The sequence below is a fragment of the Akebia trifoliata genome, chromosome 5, assembly GCF_017979445.1.
Source record: "Akebia trifoliata isolate Shusen 1 chromosome 5, ASM1797944v1, whole genome shotgun sequence".
Lineage (NCBI taxonomy): Eukaryota > Viridiplantae > Streptophyta > Magnoliopsida > Ranunculales > Lardizabalaceae > Akebia > Akebia trifoliata.
In genome coordinates, this window is record NC_141379.1 from 32,551,040 (window position 1) to 32,564,999 (window position 13,960).

General features: G+C 34.2%; 1 protein-coding gene and 1 long non-coding RNA gene across 4 annotated transcripts; one reads left to right on the forward strand and one right to left on the reverse strand.

Moving 5' to 3' along the window:
* The first annotated feature begins 1,483 nt into the window (after positions 1–1,483).
* LOC147402293 (uncharacterized) lies at positions 1,484–8,873 on the forward strand. 3 transcript variants are annotated; one of them, XR_015178866.1, is made up of 3 exons: positions 1,484–2,017; positions 2,114–2,239; positions 2,915–2,952. It is a non-coding gene; the product is annotated as an uncharacterized LOC147402293 (long non-coding RNA). The 3 variants fall into 3 exon arrangements; XR_015178865.1 differs by lacking the exon at positions 2,915–2,952 and adding an exon at positions 8,835–8,873 and having other exon boundaries at positions 1,485–2,017; XR_015178864.1 differs by lacking the exon at positions 2,915–2,952 and adding an exon at positions 5,727–5,768 and having other exon boundaries at positions 1,489–2,017.
* On the reverse strand, positions 5,405–13,110 carry LOC147402294 (putative linoleate 9S-lipoxygenase 5). The gene is made up of 9 exons (XM_086443898.1): positions 12,794–13,110; positions 9,716–10,008; positions 8,823–9,063; positions 8,265–8,714; positions 7,727–7,812; positions 7,546–7,653; positions 7,157–7,461; positions 6,822–7,085; positions 5,405–6,271 (listed from the first exon to the last, which is right to left on the reverse strand). Exons 1-9 carry the CDS (start codon positions 13,026–13,028, stop codon positions 5,503–5,505), a joined length of 2,751 nt encoding a protein of 916 aa, XP_086300024.1. The 5' UTR covers positions 13,029–13,110; the 3' UTR covers positions 5,405–5,502.
* Between the last annotated feature and the right edge of the window lie 850 nt (positions 13,111–13,960).

Genomic DNA, 13,960 nt, shown 5'->3' on the forward strand with positions numbered 1-13,960 from the left:
CATAGATGATGATGAAGATGAGTATGATCTTCATCAAACTGATTGGGTCTATATATATTAGATTTATTAAAATATATAAATAATTTTAAATAATCAAAACATAATTCATAAACTCGACTAGAATGTTCATTGAATTGATTCAACTCAAAAATTAGCAAGTCGATACAAAAGAGTCAAATAAAATTATATTGAATTTAATTTTTAATAAATAAAATATTTATTTTTTATTTTTTACAGAAATATTAATAATTAAATTAATTGGTCCAAGTTTTTTATTTGACTCTCTATATTTTTATATCAAACACTTTGTAAAGTTCTTAAAAGGGTATTTTATATATTTTTCTTAAAAAAAAGCTTCAAAAAATCATTAATAGACTAATATTTTAATAAGTAGGACTTAAATGGTATGTATTCTTTACTAAGGGATTATTCGGTACATATTCTCAATAAAGAATCCTTCGAAGTCATTTTCCATATTTACTATCGTACATGGAGGTGGGGACCATTATGGGAAGCTCCATCTTTATTATTGTTAGGGCTCCATATCCTTCTAAAAAAAAGAAAAAATAGATTGAATTGATATGACCCTCTTCTACTATATTTGAATTAATGTCACTGCCACCAAGAAATATTTAATAATATTATATTAAATTTGAATTAGATCAAATTTAATTTCATATGTTGATGTATGATAGTGAGTGAGCCAATCTAATAAAGACCCGATCCAATAAATTATTGGATCAAGTCTAAATCTAATCAGACACTTATCGGATATATTTCTTATTTACATCAATTTGATCCATTGAGAAAACTAAACAAAAGGGGTGCTTTGGAATCATGATTTCTCATAAAGAGAGGGATACAATCATGGTTTTAAATCTCGTTTGAATTGTCTCGATATCGTCCACAAGTCATCTTAAAGACAAGATTTATTCTAATTATAAGCTATTTTTTAAATCTCATCCGAGATAACTTGGTCTCGTTTATGGACGAGACAAGACATCAAAACGAGTTTTAAAACCATGGATATAAGAAAGAAATTTTCTCACAGAGTTTGTCATATTTTTTAACTTTCAATCCTTCTTGGATTTCGTACTTCAAGTTCATATTTCCAAACAAAAATCAATCAACTGTACGAGTTATGTATTAATTTTAGTCGATAATATTTAATGATCATTAAGAGGGTGACGTTACAATTTTAAAATGCATGAGGGGGTCTCGTAAAGAACTAAATCTGCCAAAATAAGAAACCAAAATGCACACAAAAAATAATTTTGATATCAAATAACATGACTTGAGGGCCAAAAATTTCATAAAAGTTGACTTATCGAGATAACAACTTTTATGGAGCTGATATGTTATTATGTTTTAGTCTTTGTAATTTCAATAAGTACAGGGGGGATGTATTGATGAACCTACTAATATAACTTAAAACAATTAGAATGTGAGATCTCCGGTGGGACTCCTCAAATGTAGGTCTAATGAGTCCTACATATGTGTGTCAGATGTATACGACATACGATTTAACTCATATTTCCGCTTACAAAAAGCTGATAACTTGTGTCAATGTTGTTCTCGTCCTCGCAGGGGTGTTTGATTCAGCTTCAAAACGCAGATTTTACAGTTTGAAACTGAGTTTTGAAGTTGAATCAAACATGATCGAAACTCAGCGTTTTGAAATTGCGTTAAGAAACGCTAATGGGTGAAGTGGTATTTGCAAGCTTGAATTCTAAATTGCGTTTGCGGGAGACGCGAATTATCGAAAACGGTTCATGTGAAAAGACTATTTTGCCCATTGTTTTTTAACCTCATTTCTCTTCTTCTCTTCTGTCGACAGAGAACCGCACGCAGCAGCTCTTCTTGTCTTCTTCTCTTCGTCCTTCTCTTCAGTTGTTCTTCGAGAGAGAGAAAAAAAAAATCCCTAATCCTGAACTCTCTACGATTCGAAGTCTTTGTTTTATCTCCGTAGATCCGATCGACGAAGTAATTTTGTCTTTTAGTTTAAGAATTAACAATGGTAAGAAAATCGTTTAATTTTTTAATCATATTCTTTTTTTTCTTTCTATATCACAACTGGTGAGATTTGAGATGAAATTATGAGAATCTTATTTAGGGTTCGTTGGATTTTTCAGTCGGCTCTCTTCAATTTCCATTCGTTTTTGACAGTGGTGTTGTTAGTAATCTGCACCTGCACTTACGTTAAGATGCAGTTTCCTACCATTCTCCAACAAAAAAATGGGTACTCTCTCTCTCTCTGTATTAGCTTAATATGCTTAAGACTTCTAGGGTTTAGATTAGGAATATTGATTGATACATTATATTGTGGAGACCTTATAATATCTGTACAGTTATAGGAAATCAAACTCATTGAGTAAGAAACAATTAACGGAAGTGTTAACATTTGATCTGTTAGAAAAAAATTCCATCAGCACAAAAGGTGTTTGAATTTTTTTGGATTTGAGGTGAGGTGATATATATATATGGGAACGGATAAAGGGACATATGTAAAAACATGTACCATTAATAAATTTTCAAAATATGGGTTAAAAGTTTCGGATTAAGCTGATTTTTTGTGAGGATGATCTCCATGATGGGAAGATCATCCGGAAAAAAAAAATCATTCCAATCTGAAACTTCCAACCCCATTAAAAGTGATTTAGAATGTGGACCGTCGATTTTTTGCCAATTTTTGCCAATAATTTGTAAATCACTTTTGATGGATTTAGAAGTTTCAGATTGAGCTGAATTTTTGTGAGGATGATCTTCTCATCATAGTGACCATCCTCGCAAAAAATCAGCTCAATCCAAAACCTCTAACCCATATTTTGAAAAACCATTGTTTTTACATATGTTATATATATATATTCTATTTAGATGCTTTCTACATTGCTTTGAGATGGTATTGGACTTGCAGATTAACCTCTATAAGGATCAGATGTAGGGAGCTGTGGATGCGGGTCTATATGAGTTGGTTGGTAATTTAGGTTGTAGTGTGGGGTGTCTTTGTACGTCAAACTTGGGCTTCGTCCGTGGTGTTGATTCACAATCGAAGGCGTTATGGGTTTTGCATTTAGAAAGAATTTGGGAAAAGATTGTTCATCAAACTTATTAGCTTCGTTAAAGAGTACATTATACTTGAAAAATATACTCACCTTCCAAGAATCAAAGTTAGTGGAGTGTGACGATATGATGATTAATGAGCTTTGGAGGGGGGACATTGGCTGGAATTTTCTTCCAGCTTTAGGATCAGCAGGTGGCTTAATCATGACGTGGAATAAGAATTTCATCAAAGTGTCAAAAAACATGGATGGGCCTTTTTCTATTTCTATCTTGTGTAACTGTGTTAATGAGGATTTTCAGTGGGTTTTTTTCAGGTATTTATGGTCCTACTAAAGGTGGGGAGAGAGTTCAATTTTGGGAGGAATTGGAGGATGTGGGGAATGTTATAGAGAAGGGTATTCAAATAGTGAAAAGGGGAATGTTACAAAGATTAATCTTAATTCAAGAGTCCAAAAATTGGGGAGGAGCTACATGGATTCCGGGTTAATTCTAAACTAGGAATGTGTTTAGGGATATGAGTTGGTCTTAAAGTCTCTTGACCCTCTTCATTAGGTTGTAGCTACTGTCGTGCTTAAAGAGTAACTTATCGTGATTGTAAGCAACATTTGCATTTATACAAGCAGTCTACCTTTCACTTTCAGCATTCATCTTAGGAATTGTAAATGTCCTAACTAGAGATCTAAAGGGTTATCTTTATGATGGTAGTAGCCTTTTGCTCTTTTTTCCTTCTTCCATTAAGAATGGTAAGATGGGAGCCTTCCCTGTCACAACTCTAGAGGATGAGCCTGAGTCCAAGTTTCATTTTGGTTGGCTCTTTGTTTTTTTTTTTTTATAAATTTTATCTTGAGTTGTATTTTAATTATTTGGTTTGTTAAAGTAACCCATATTTTTCATGTTTTTATTTATTTCAGTTTTACTTAGTATATTAACTTTGATTACTATGTTTAAATGATATCAGAATTTAAATTAGATGTTATGTGGATGTGTTATGTTTTTTCGGCAAGTAATTTGGATGTCTTATGTATATACGATGTAATGTGAATGTTGGATTGCATACTATGCAGGTATTTTGTTTATCAAGAAAATTTCATATGTCCATTTTTAAGAAGAGATGTTATCAAAAATTTTATAGAATTATAAATTTTTCTATAATTTTTTTAGAATTATAAATATTTTAAAATTAAAACAATATTTTTTTAATTTTTTATATATTTTAATATATTTAGTGTTTTTATATATTTATAGGGGTATTCTGGTAAATTTTTATGCATTCTTGGTGCATTATGTTAGATTGCGTATTATGCAGGTATTTTGTGTATCAGAAAATTTTCATATGTCTATTTTTAATTGGAGATGTTGCCGAAATTTCTATAGAATTATAAATTTTTCTATAATTTTTTTAGAATTATAAATATTTTAAAATTAATACAATTATTTTTTTATTTTTATATAATTTTATTATATTTATATATATTAAGTGTAATTATATATTTATAGGGGTATTCTGGTAATTTTTTATGCATTCAGGGTGCACTGTCAACCTTAAGAGTATTTTGGTCATTTTACCCTAATACAACAGATTCTAGAAGCTATATCAAACAATAATTTCCAGATTCTGGTCAATAACACAGCACTTTTACAAAGCTTAATCAAACAAGTTTTTCAGTATTTCAGCATCTAACAGCAGATTTAGGCAGTTGAATCAATCGGGGCCTTAGTTTTTGTTTTGTTTGGTTTCTTGTATTTTTCTTTATTGTGTTAGGTAGGTCTCCTTGACATCCTGTACTTTTTTCATTATAAATCATATGTCTGGATATGTCATACTTGATGTTTTGTCGAGAAAATATTTGTTTGGCACTTTACCTTTTATAAATATAGTCCGGAAATTTTGTGAGAAATTCCAACCTTATAATTTTGTGACAAGGCTTTGATAATGACGATGATTTGAGAATCTGTACATATGTTTGTATTTATGACACTATCAAGAAAAAAATTCCAAGGATACAAAAACCTATATAGTAGTCTTTTATATGGGAATACACCTTACTAAAAAAAGGGTTCACTATTATGAAACTATTAAAAGAACATAAATGGAAAGCCTTATATTGAGACACTGTTAGGAATTCCACGGCCAGTGAGTCCACCAACACGGGTATAATTCGAGGTGTTTGGATAGAGCAATGTGTATGGCACCTTGACGGGTCCTAATCGATTCTTCCAAATTATATTGTTGTTCGTCTCTATAATTCTATTTTCAATCTCCACTAATTTGATAATGACGATGATTTGAGAATCTGTACATATGTTTGTATTTATGACACTATCAAGAAAAAAATTCCAAGGATACAAAAACCTATATAGTAGTCTTTTATATGGGAATACACCTTACTAAAAAAAGGGTTCACTATTATGAAACTATTAAAAGAACATAAATGGAAAGCCTTATATTGAGACACTGTTAGGAATTCCACGGCCAGTGAGTCCACCAACACGGGTATAATTCGAGGTGTTTGGATAGAGCAATGTGTATGGCACCTTGACGGGTCCTAATCGATTCTTCCAAATTATATTGTTGTTCATCTCTATAATTCTATTTTCAATCTCCACTAATTTCTCCCCAAATCGCTTAAACGCTTCCAATGCCGCTCCGTCCTTTGTCCACTCAGGAGTGTCTCTCTGCCCGAGATAGACCTCATCAGAAGAATGCCTTGACAAGATTTCTATTAGGGACACACCGAGGAGGGTTTGAAGCTGACTCGTGATCGTTTTTAGGAACACAAGGTCGGGATTTGACTGGAGCTCAACATACTCAGGTGTGCCAGGCTCAGGCATGAAGCGGCGGCTTATAGTTGGGCGGTTTGGTAGGTAGCCCGCATATGGGTACTGTCCGAAGTTGACCGCTGCATGGAGGGCTGAGGCAACCCATATGATAATTGAGCATGTTTGGGTTAGCTCGGCGAATGTCTGCATCTTGGGCCACCATGGCTCATTCTTCTTGTCACCGTGGCCCACGTCACGGAGCTCGGCCCACCAAGATTGGAGCTCGGCGTCACCTTGGATCAAGTCATCGGTTGGATAGTAGACAGTGCAATATTCATGGACCCATGTCTCGATTGCTGACCATATCGCAAGCCCATCAACAGCATATGGATAATCCTCAATCAGTAAGCGAAGGCCATGGGGGTAGCTCGAGTCTGGAACTGCTATTCCTCTGAAAGAAGCAAATGGCAATCTTAACATTTTAGTTGAACTCAAGTTTCGAGACTTAAACATAGGGCATAAAATGTGTCAGATTTTGTCCGAAATCTGAATTTAGCGGGTTTGGGTCCATGGGGTAGATCTGAATAAAAATGGATCGGATATGGTTTGAAGTCCCATGATCCAAGTCGGATACGGATCCATCCATATATCTGTCTAGATTCGAATTATATATTGTTCTGAAAATTATATTTTTAGGTTTTTCAAAAGATCCTTTTCTACTACTTTAATATAACATAAATTCTTTTAAAATTAAATGATTATAATAGTATTACAATTAACAATAAAGTATGGAAGAAAAAATGTTGAACTATCGGAAATTATCCGACTTGAATCAAGCAATTTTTTCAGGTCGGATCCGGATTTAGTGAAATCAAAATGGTTCGGATATGGCTTCTCTAGGAGGATCCAAGTCGGATTCAGATAGAAATTCAGATCTGGATATAGCTTGAATCCCACCCATTTTAAGCCCCACTTATACATGTTCGTGCATTTTGCTTTACCTCTTGATGAGATCCGCGGGGAGTGCTTGCGCGGTAAAAACCCAACCTTTATAAATCACAGAAGACATTTCCATTGCATATTTAGCTGGAAAGACGGTGTTCTCCACCACACCGCCGGCATTAATGAGGATCTGCCGAGCCAAGGCATTTATATTCATCGTATCCCTAAAGTGAGGTTTCAAAAGGTTGTGGATCGGATGAAGAACGCTCAACTGTCTATTTGTTGCAATCACGAATGGCTCGATCACTGCGTGCGTGTTCAACCTACAACAAGAATCACAACCGTTGAAAAACACATTGCATGGCCGGCCTTTTGCCTATAACCTACTACTTACCAATGGCTGATGAGTTGGTGAACACCAGAATCGTTCACAGCAGCGTAAGCTTTCGCTAGTTGCCACACTGAACCCCTCACGCCTTGGTCATTAGGTGTGAAGACCTTATTGACGGCACCATGTTCTTCCCCCTTTGGGTTTGGTAAGCTCAGTTCAATTGCTAATGGTTTCAAGGTCCCATCTTCTTTCAACAAGAGGAGCGTTCTCGTGGCGTAAGTTTTCGTCGTAGTTGTGTTTATTCGGTTCAAGTATGGCATCAATGTGTCATGATGATCTAATATGAATAGCTTCTTCTTGTTAAGAACCTACTCAAAATTCACATTTTTAGTCCCCTCATGAGTAGAAACTATATAGTTATTTAGGACATAAGGAGATTACTGCATTAGTACCTCATCTACTGTTAGCCCATTTAGATTCTTCTGTATATGTATTTTGCTTATTGAACTTGTATGGTTGCCATACACTTTAGGATCAAGCTTGCTAGTTGGGGGAAACTCCTGGAGAACAAAATTTTGTTAAATAATTGAGAAAGAAACCAGAAACATTATCAAACAAGAAGCATTAATTTACTTGGAGAAGACGAATAGCAACGGGGTTCACTCCAGCGAGCATTTCTCGTCCAAATTCTTCGTCTGTCCTCCAAGCAAACTTATCTTCTGCAGAATATCACAATTCATGAAGGTTTCAGCTTTTCCTACTAAATGTTGATTGAGAGTCTTGATAATTAAAATAGAGGGCTGTTATTGGCATCCTAAATTCTTAAATTATTTATCACACCCTAATTAAAGATTAAAATGCACCATTCAAACATTACAAGTTTGGTTCAAGTTATATATTTCAACATCACAAAGCCTTATAACACATCGAAACAACTTTACAATTACAATTAGGCTCATAAAAAATCCTAAATCTAACAAATAGAAATCTAAATAAAAATAAAAATCCAGAGAGAGTTTCTAGTGGCACCTGAACTTTTACTTAGTTCTCAAAACCATTGACTTGTTTTTTTCATAAATTTTAATTGGGGTGTCAATAGCAGCTCTCTTAAAATCACAAAGCACAGTTCTATCTATTTCTGTCTTTATTTATGTATGATACAGTGGCTTACCTTTGATCACTTGAGGTATTGGGAATTTGAGGAGTTGATCACCATCGGAACGAAGGAGTTCTTTAAGCAACGCCAACGAGATAAAGTTCCTAATTCTGTCAAGTGGACCGCTCGGTCGTTTGATCCCTCCTTCATAAAGGTCTAGCACATCTTGGAAGGTGTCGAATTCATTTGGGGTGCTATTGCAGAAAGCTTTCAGCACCGAGAGCAAGAACTGAAACAAGGATTTTGGGGTGTTACCGCAGAAAGCTTTCAGCACCGAGAGCAAGAACTGAACCAAGGATTTTGGGGTGTTACCACAGAAAGCTTTCAGCACCGGGAGCAAGAACTGAGCCAAGGATTTCAGAACGTACGCGAGGAAATCTGACATCTTCAGATGCCCAAACCTTTCATCTCTTGGAACATAAATGTCTAGGCTTAGAAGTGGTAACCTAGTCTCGGTTTGGGGATCTGTTAAGATGATAAATATAGAGAGTACTATGAAATCTTATATTTATATCAAATAGAAGGAGTAGAAATGGTAACAAAATTAAGAGAAGGATTATTTGAATCTCTAACCTGTCTCTGTAGGTTCACGACCTGTCCTTCCCCTACGAGGGTAAGGATACTCTGTAGACCCTCCGAGAACAGGACGAGCATAATTGGGACCCTTGTCGGGATCACCGAGATCGTTGTAGAATGCATAGTCATAAACTCTATCCCATTCCTTGAGTTTTCCTGTACCATCTCCTCGAAGATTCATGAGTTCTTCTTCCCTATATTTACGTAAAGGCTCTGGCGTGTTGATCGGGAGGTAACTCTGCAACGATATTTTTTAGAATATGTATCTCTTATTCATTCAAGTTATAGTTGAAATCCCATTTTAACTTTCCAAAATATTGTTAAGGTTCTTAAAGATTTATCTGAATAAGCATAAATTATGCTTTATGAACATTGTTACCATTATTTGTTCTTGAAATAAAGAAGCATAGTTTTTCAGTTCTAATACAAGTTATGTCATTTAATTAACTCTTTTAAGCAAAATCAAAGTAATTCAAATAGTGATAAAAAAAACTTACCCATTATATTTTTAATTTGGCATCCCCCCCTCCCCCTTTTTTCCTTAAAATATGCTCTTTATAATTCTTTTTAAAAGGGTTGTTTTATACCGGTAATGCCATATATGTATATATATGGAGACCCTTGAAGGGACAAAATTTTGACAACGTGTTTCAGAAACATAGGTTAGAAGTTTTAGAATGGACTGATTTTTTGGGGACGTTAGTGTTTTTCACCACATTCAGTTTTCAATAATATCTTTTTTCATTTTTTTTTTTTTTAGTGAAAAACTAAGGGCATATTGGTCAAATTCAAGTTTGTGGTCACCTGTCCAATTTGTAGAATCAATTTTTTATTTATTTTTTAAAAATAATTCAAATAATGGGAGACAATGAATGGACCACACTGTTTACCTGATTGGAGAAGAAAACCCGATTGTAATTATAGCGATGGGCTGGGTAAACCCAGGAATTGCAGATAAAGTGGATCCGACCCGTACCCGGAACATCTTCAAGTGTAAGGGTCTTGAGGTAGAACTCACTATGGTGATAGTTGTTGATTATGAAAGCTCCTGGAACCCCCATTTCGTCTTCATCCCACTCAAAAGTAACTTTGTAAACGGACTCTCCTGCCGATATTGGGGAAATTGTCGTTATCCAGTCCTCCAAGTGCCCGGCCCGTCCAAGCCTCCCTCGCATTCCGTTATCTGCGCGTTATATACCATGGCCCAGGCCCACTTACTGATCAATCAATCAATTTATCTTGACCGTGAAAGCTTCTAACTTTGATGCGGGGCAGCCTGCTTCAAAATGTGGAGGAACCCTCTTCGTTGCAAGACACGTGGCATTTTGAATTTATTTCACTCCTTACCTTTGAAATACATCCTTGGAAATGCCATTTGTAAACCAATGGAATAAGTTCCTTCAAAATTTTGAAGAGGGCTGCCCGCTTCAAAGTTTTTCCCTTGAAAACTATTGATCCATTGTATTGTGAAGGGCACGCCTGTATTAGGGGTGCAACTTGATCTGGTTTAAGCCGAGAACTTAACTTAACTGATAGCTTTGGGGTGATTTGATTCGGGTTGGTTTGGAACAAGTTGGGGCTCGATTCTGGGTTATGAGAATGGAGAACCGATCAATTTGGTTCAGTTCTCATATCAAATTTGTACAAAATCAAATCAAACCAAGAACCGAGTCCTTATGCAATAAATAAATATTTATGTATAAAATAATTATTATGAATTATTTTCGGAGTTAGGACATAGATTAATGATCTTTTATGGATTAACTAATGATTTTTTATGGAAAGATTAGTGATTTATTGTATGAAATGTTATCTTTATTTTTTATTAAAAAATATTTCTTACAAGTTATAGAATATTGGAAACCCATAGAATCGAACCAAACCAAACCGACTTTGGTTTGGTTTAGGTCGGTTTGATTCCAATGGAATTTGGTTCGGTTCTAATTCTTATTTAGTGGACCAGACTTATATCGTTTCAGTTCCAATTTGACCTCAAATAGAACTATATCGAAGCAAGTTGCACCCCCAACCAGTATCCTCCAAATACACACAATACTCTCTCTCTCTCTCTCTCTCACACACACACACGTACATATTTAAGAGAGAGAGAGAGAGAGAGTCTATTTGACTTCCTTGGAAAAATGAATTTTGTGGAACCACTATTTAATCTCGATGAAAAACATTTATGATTCATACGCACCTCCACAACATCAAAGTGCAACATGAGGTCAATCTGGAGATCACTCCAACATGACTTAAGAGAACATAAAAAGAGTTGATTTTTAGCAAGGGTGGGGCCAAGGTTTTACTCTTGTGGGGACAACCAAGAGCAAAAGAAATTTTTATGGGGGTAATCAATAGAGGAAACTTTTAGTGGTGGATTTTCTTATCCGATGTTATATGTCATAATTTATGGGATGTTATATGTGACAATAACTCAATCGACTTGACTCAATTGGATTTTGAGGTGACTTGGCTCTTCAATTTGATGGAACTAAATAGGCAACTAGTCAGGTCAAAAATTCCGATTAAATAGGTGTTGATGGGAATCCAATTTCTGGAAAATCACCTTGAATAGGAAATTGAATTTAAATAAAAAATAATTAATTAATTAATTAATTAAAAGGTCTTGTTAACGTGTGTGTCCTACTACACTTTGAAAATTGGAATCTTAGGGTATTTTGATAATAAATAAAAAAAAGGTTTTTAAGGGTATTTTCAGTCCAAAATCTAATTTCCAAAGTGTAGTTATTGCACTTTAACATGTGCCCTTAGGGCACACATTAACAAAATCCTTAAAAGCCCATAAATTGTCTTTCCCTGTCTATTTTCCATGTGCAAACAGCCAGACTTTAACGCTATGTTTTGATTGAAAGAAATAGAGAGAAGAGAAAATAAATGAGTTTTTCTCCATTTCTCTTGTTTGACTTGTTAAGTGGGGGAGAGAATAGAAAATGAGAGAAAAATAGGTGAGTTTTCTTTTTTTATCAAAAGTGGAGAGAAATCCTTTTAAAATATTTTATAATTTCAACTCTACCCTAGATCTCTTTGAAGATATTTTAAAATTTTAAAATTATTCTTAATTCTCTTTTGTTAATCCAAACTCGATGGAAAGAAATTGAGTTCCTCTTCTTTTAATGAGTTTCTCTTCTTTCCACTTCCCTCAATCCAAACATGGTGGAGAGAAGTGGAGAGAAACTCATTTATTTTCTCTTCTCTTCTCTCATGATGATTTTGTTTGTTGAAAAACATTATCATCAGAAAATTATTATAAAACAAAAGAAAATCAATATTTTGAGTGAACATGCAGACTTTGTTGCATTATGATAAAACTAACTCTCCTTGGGAAAAATGTTTGTGTTTCATGGCAATAAAAATATAGATTTCTTTAGGAATCATTTTCAAAAGCACCATAATAAACTATTTTGTCGAAAATTTGATTTTTCCACTTGTTTCAAGCATCATCAAACGCACCCTATGAGAAAAATGGAAAGGGGGATTCTAACATCCAATAACACTCAAAACGGATGGATGGTGGAGATTTTGTCCCTTGAGAAACTGATACCTAGGAATCTTGTACTAATCCCTATGATATAGCGTTTCTCTCCATCACAACTGTGCGTCGGGCACCGAGTGTCCAACGTGATTGAACCCTAGAAAATCCCCAAAAATAAAAATAAAAAAGAGGAATTAATATTTTTATGGCGTGTACCCGTGACGGAAGAAACTCCCTATTTCATAAAGTACAGATCATTGATGATCCTTGGGAATAGTAACGTGTGAATCCGTTGACCATCTAACGGTCTAGAGCTAGGGAGAATGTCCTTCGCGAAATGGCAACAACACAGTGAAGATTTTCCAAAACTTTCCGTGTCTCCTAAGCAAAGCTATTTGTAGCAAATATCAAAGGGTTTGGACTTTGGTCTTTGGAGTCCGAAAATAAGAAATTTTGAAGTGAGAAAACAGACCTGGGTCAGCATAAACAGCACTAATAAGCTGCAACGATACTCTTCTGCCGAAGAATTCATGAACTCGATCACGAAAAGATGCGTGTAAATCGTGAAAATCTAACACATTCTTCTTCATCAGCACAACAGACCCTTTGATCTTCGTTTTCTTCTTCGAATCCATCCCATTGTTCAGGTTGCTTTCGCCGTCTCTGCGTATCAGTTCTATAAACTTCTGTAACCAAACAAGACACATTGAGAGAGAGAGAGAGATGAACAAAAGATATTAAGTTATTGGAGGTATTGTGGTCTTATGGATGATATTTATAGGCGAAGACTCTCTCCAATTGGTTCTGTGAAGGAAATTTCACTTTAACAACATTTCCACATAAATTTCTTCAAGTGCACGGGTGGAAATAACATACCAACTTTTATTTATAACACACCAATCATTTTGTTGGCTAAATGATTGGTGTGTTGTGGCAATAGAATCTATCTTCTAGAGACGCTTTGACGTCTGAGATATGAGAAAAATAGAGGGTTTCCTGAGATCACTTTTATTTTTCTAGGGATTAGTACGAAACTTTTCCTCAAAGCATCGCACCACTTTTGAGCCTAGTATTACAATGACGGTAAAAACCTTATTTTTCAAAATATATACCACAAAACTCCCTTCTAAAAAACTATGGACTCTGAAATATCCAATTTATCAAATATTAATCTAAAAAAAAAAAAAAAAATTAAAGCAAAAATAACATACTTACCCTTTCAATGATTTTTGAAGTATAAAGGAGCTTATTTATTTTAAAATGTTTGAGCTACTCTTATATTTTATAATGACATGCCCCTTAACTATAGTCATCTCTTATTGATTAATCGAAAAAATAAAAATAAAAATAAAAATTTGTATCTCCTATCAAAATTAGTAATCTTTAAATCACATAGATGATGATAGAGATTAGTATGATCATCATCAAATTGATTTGATATATATATATATTAGATTTATTAAAATATATAAATAATTTTAAATAATTAAAATATAATTTTAAAACTCGACTTGAATGTTTATTAAATTGATTCAACTCAAAAATTAGCAAGTCGATACAAAAGAGTCAAATAAAATTATATTGAATTTAATTTTTAATAAACTAAATATTTATTTTTTATTTTTTACAAAATATTAAT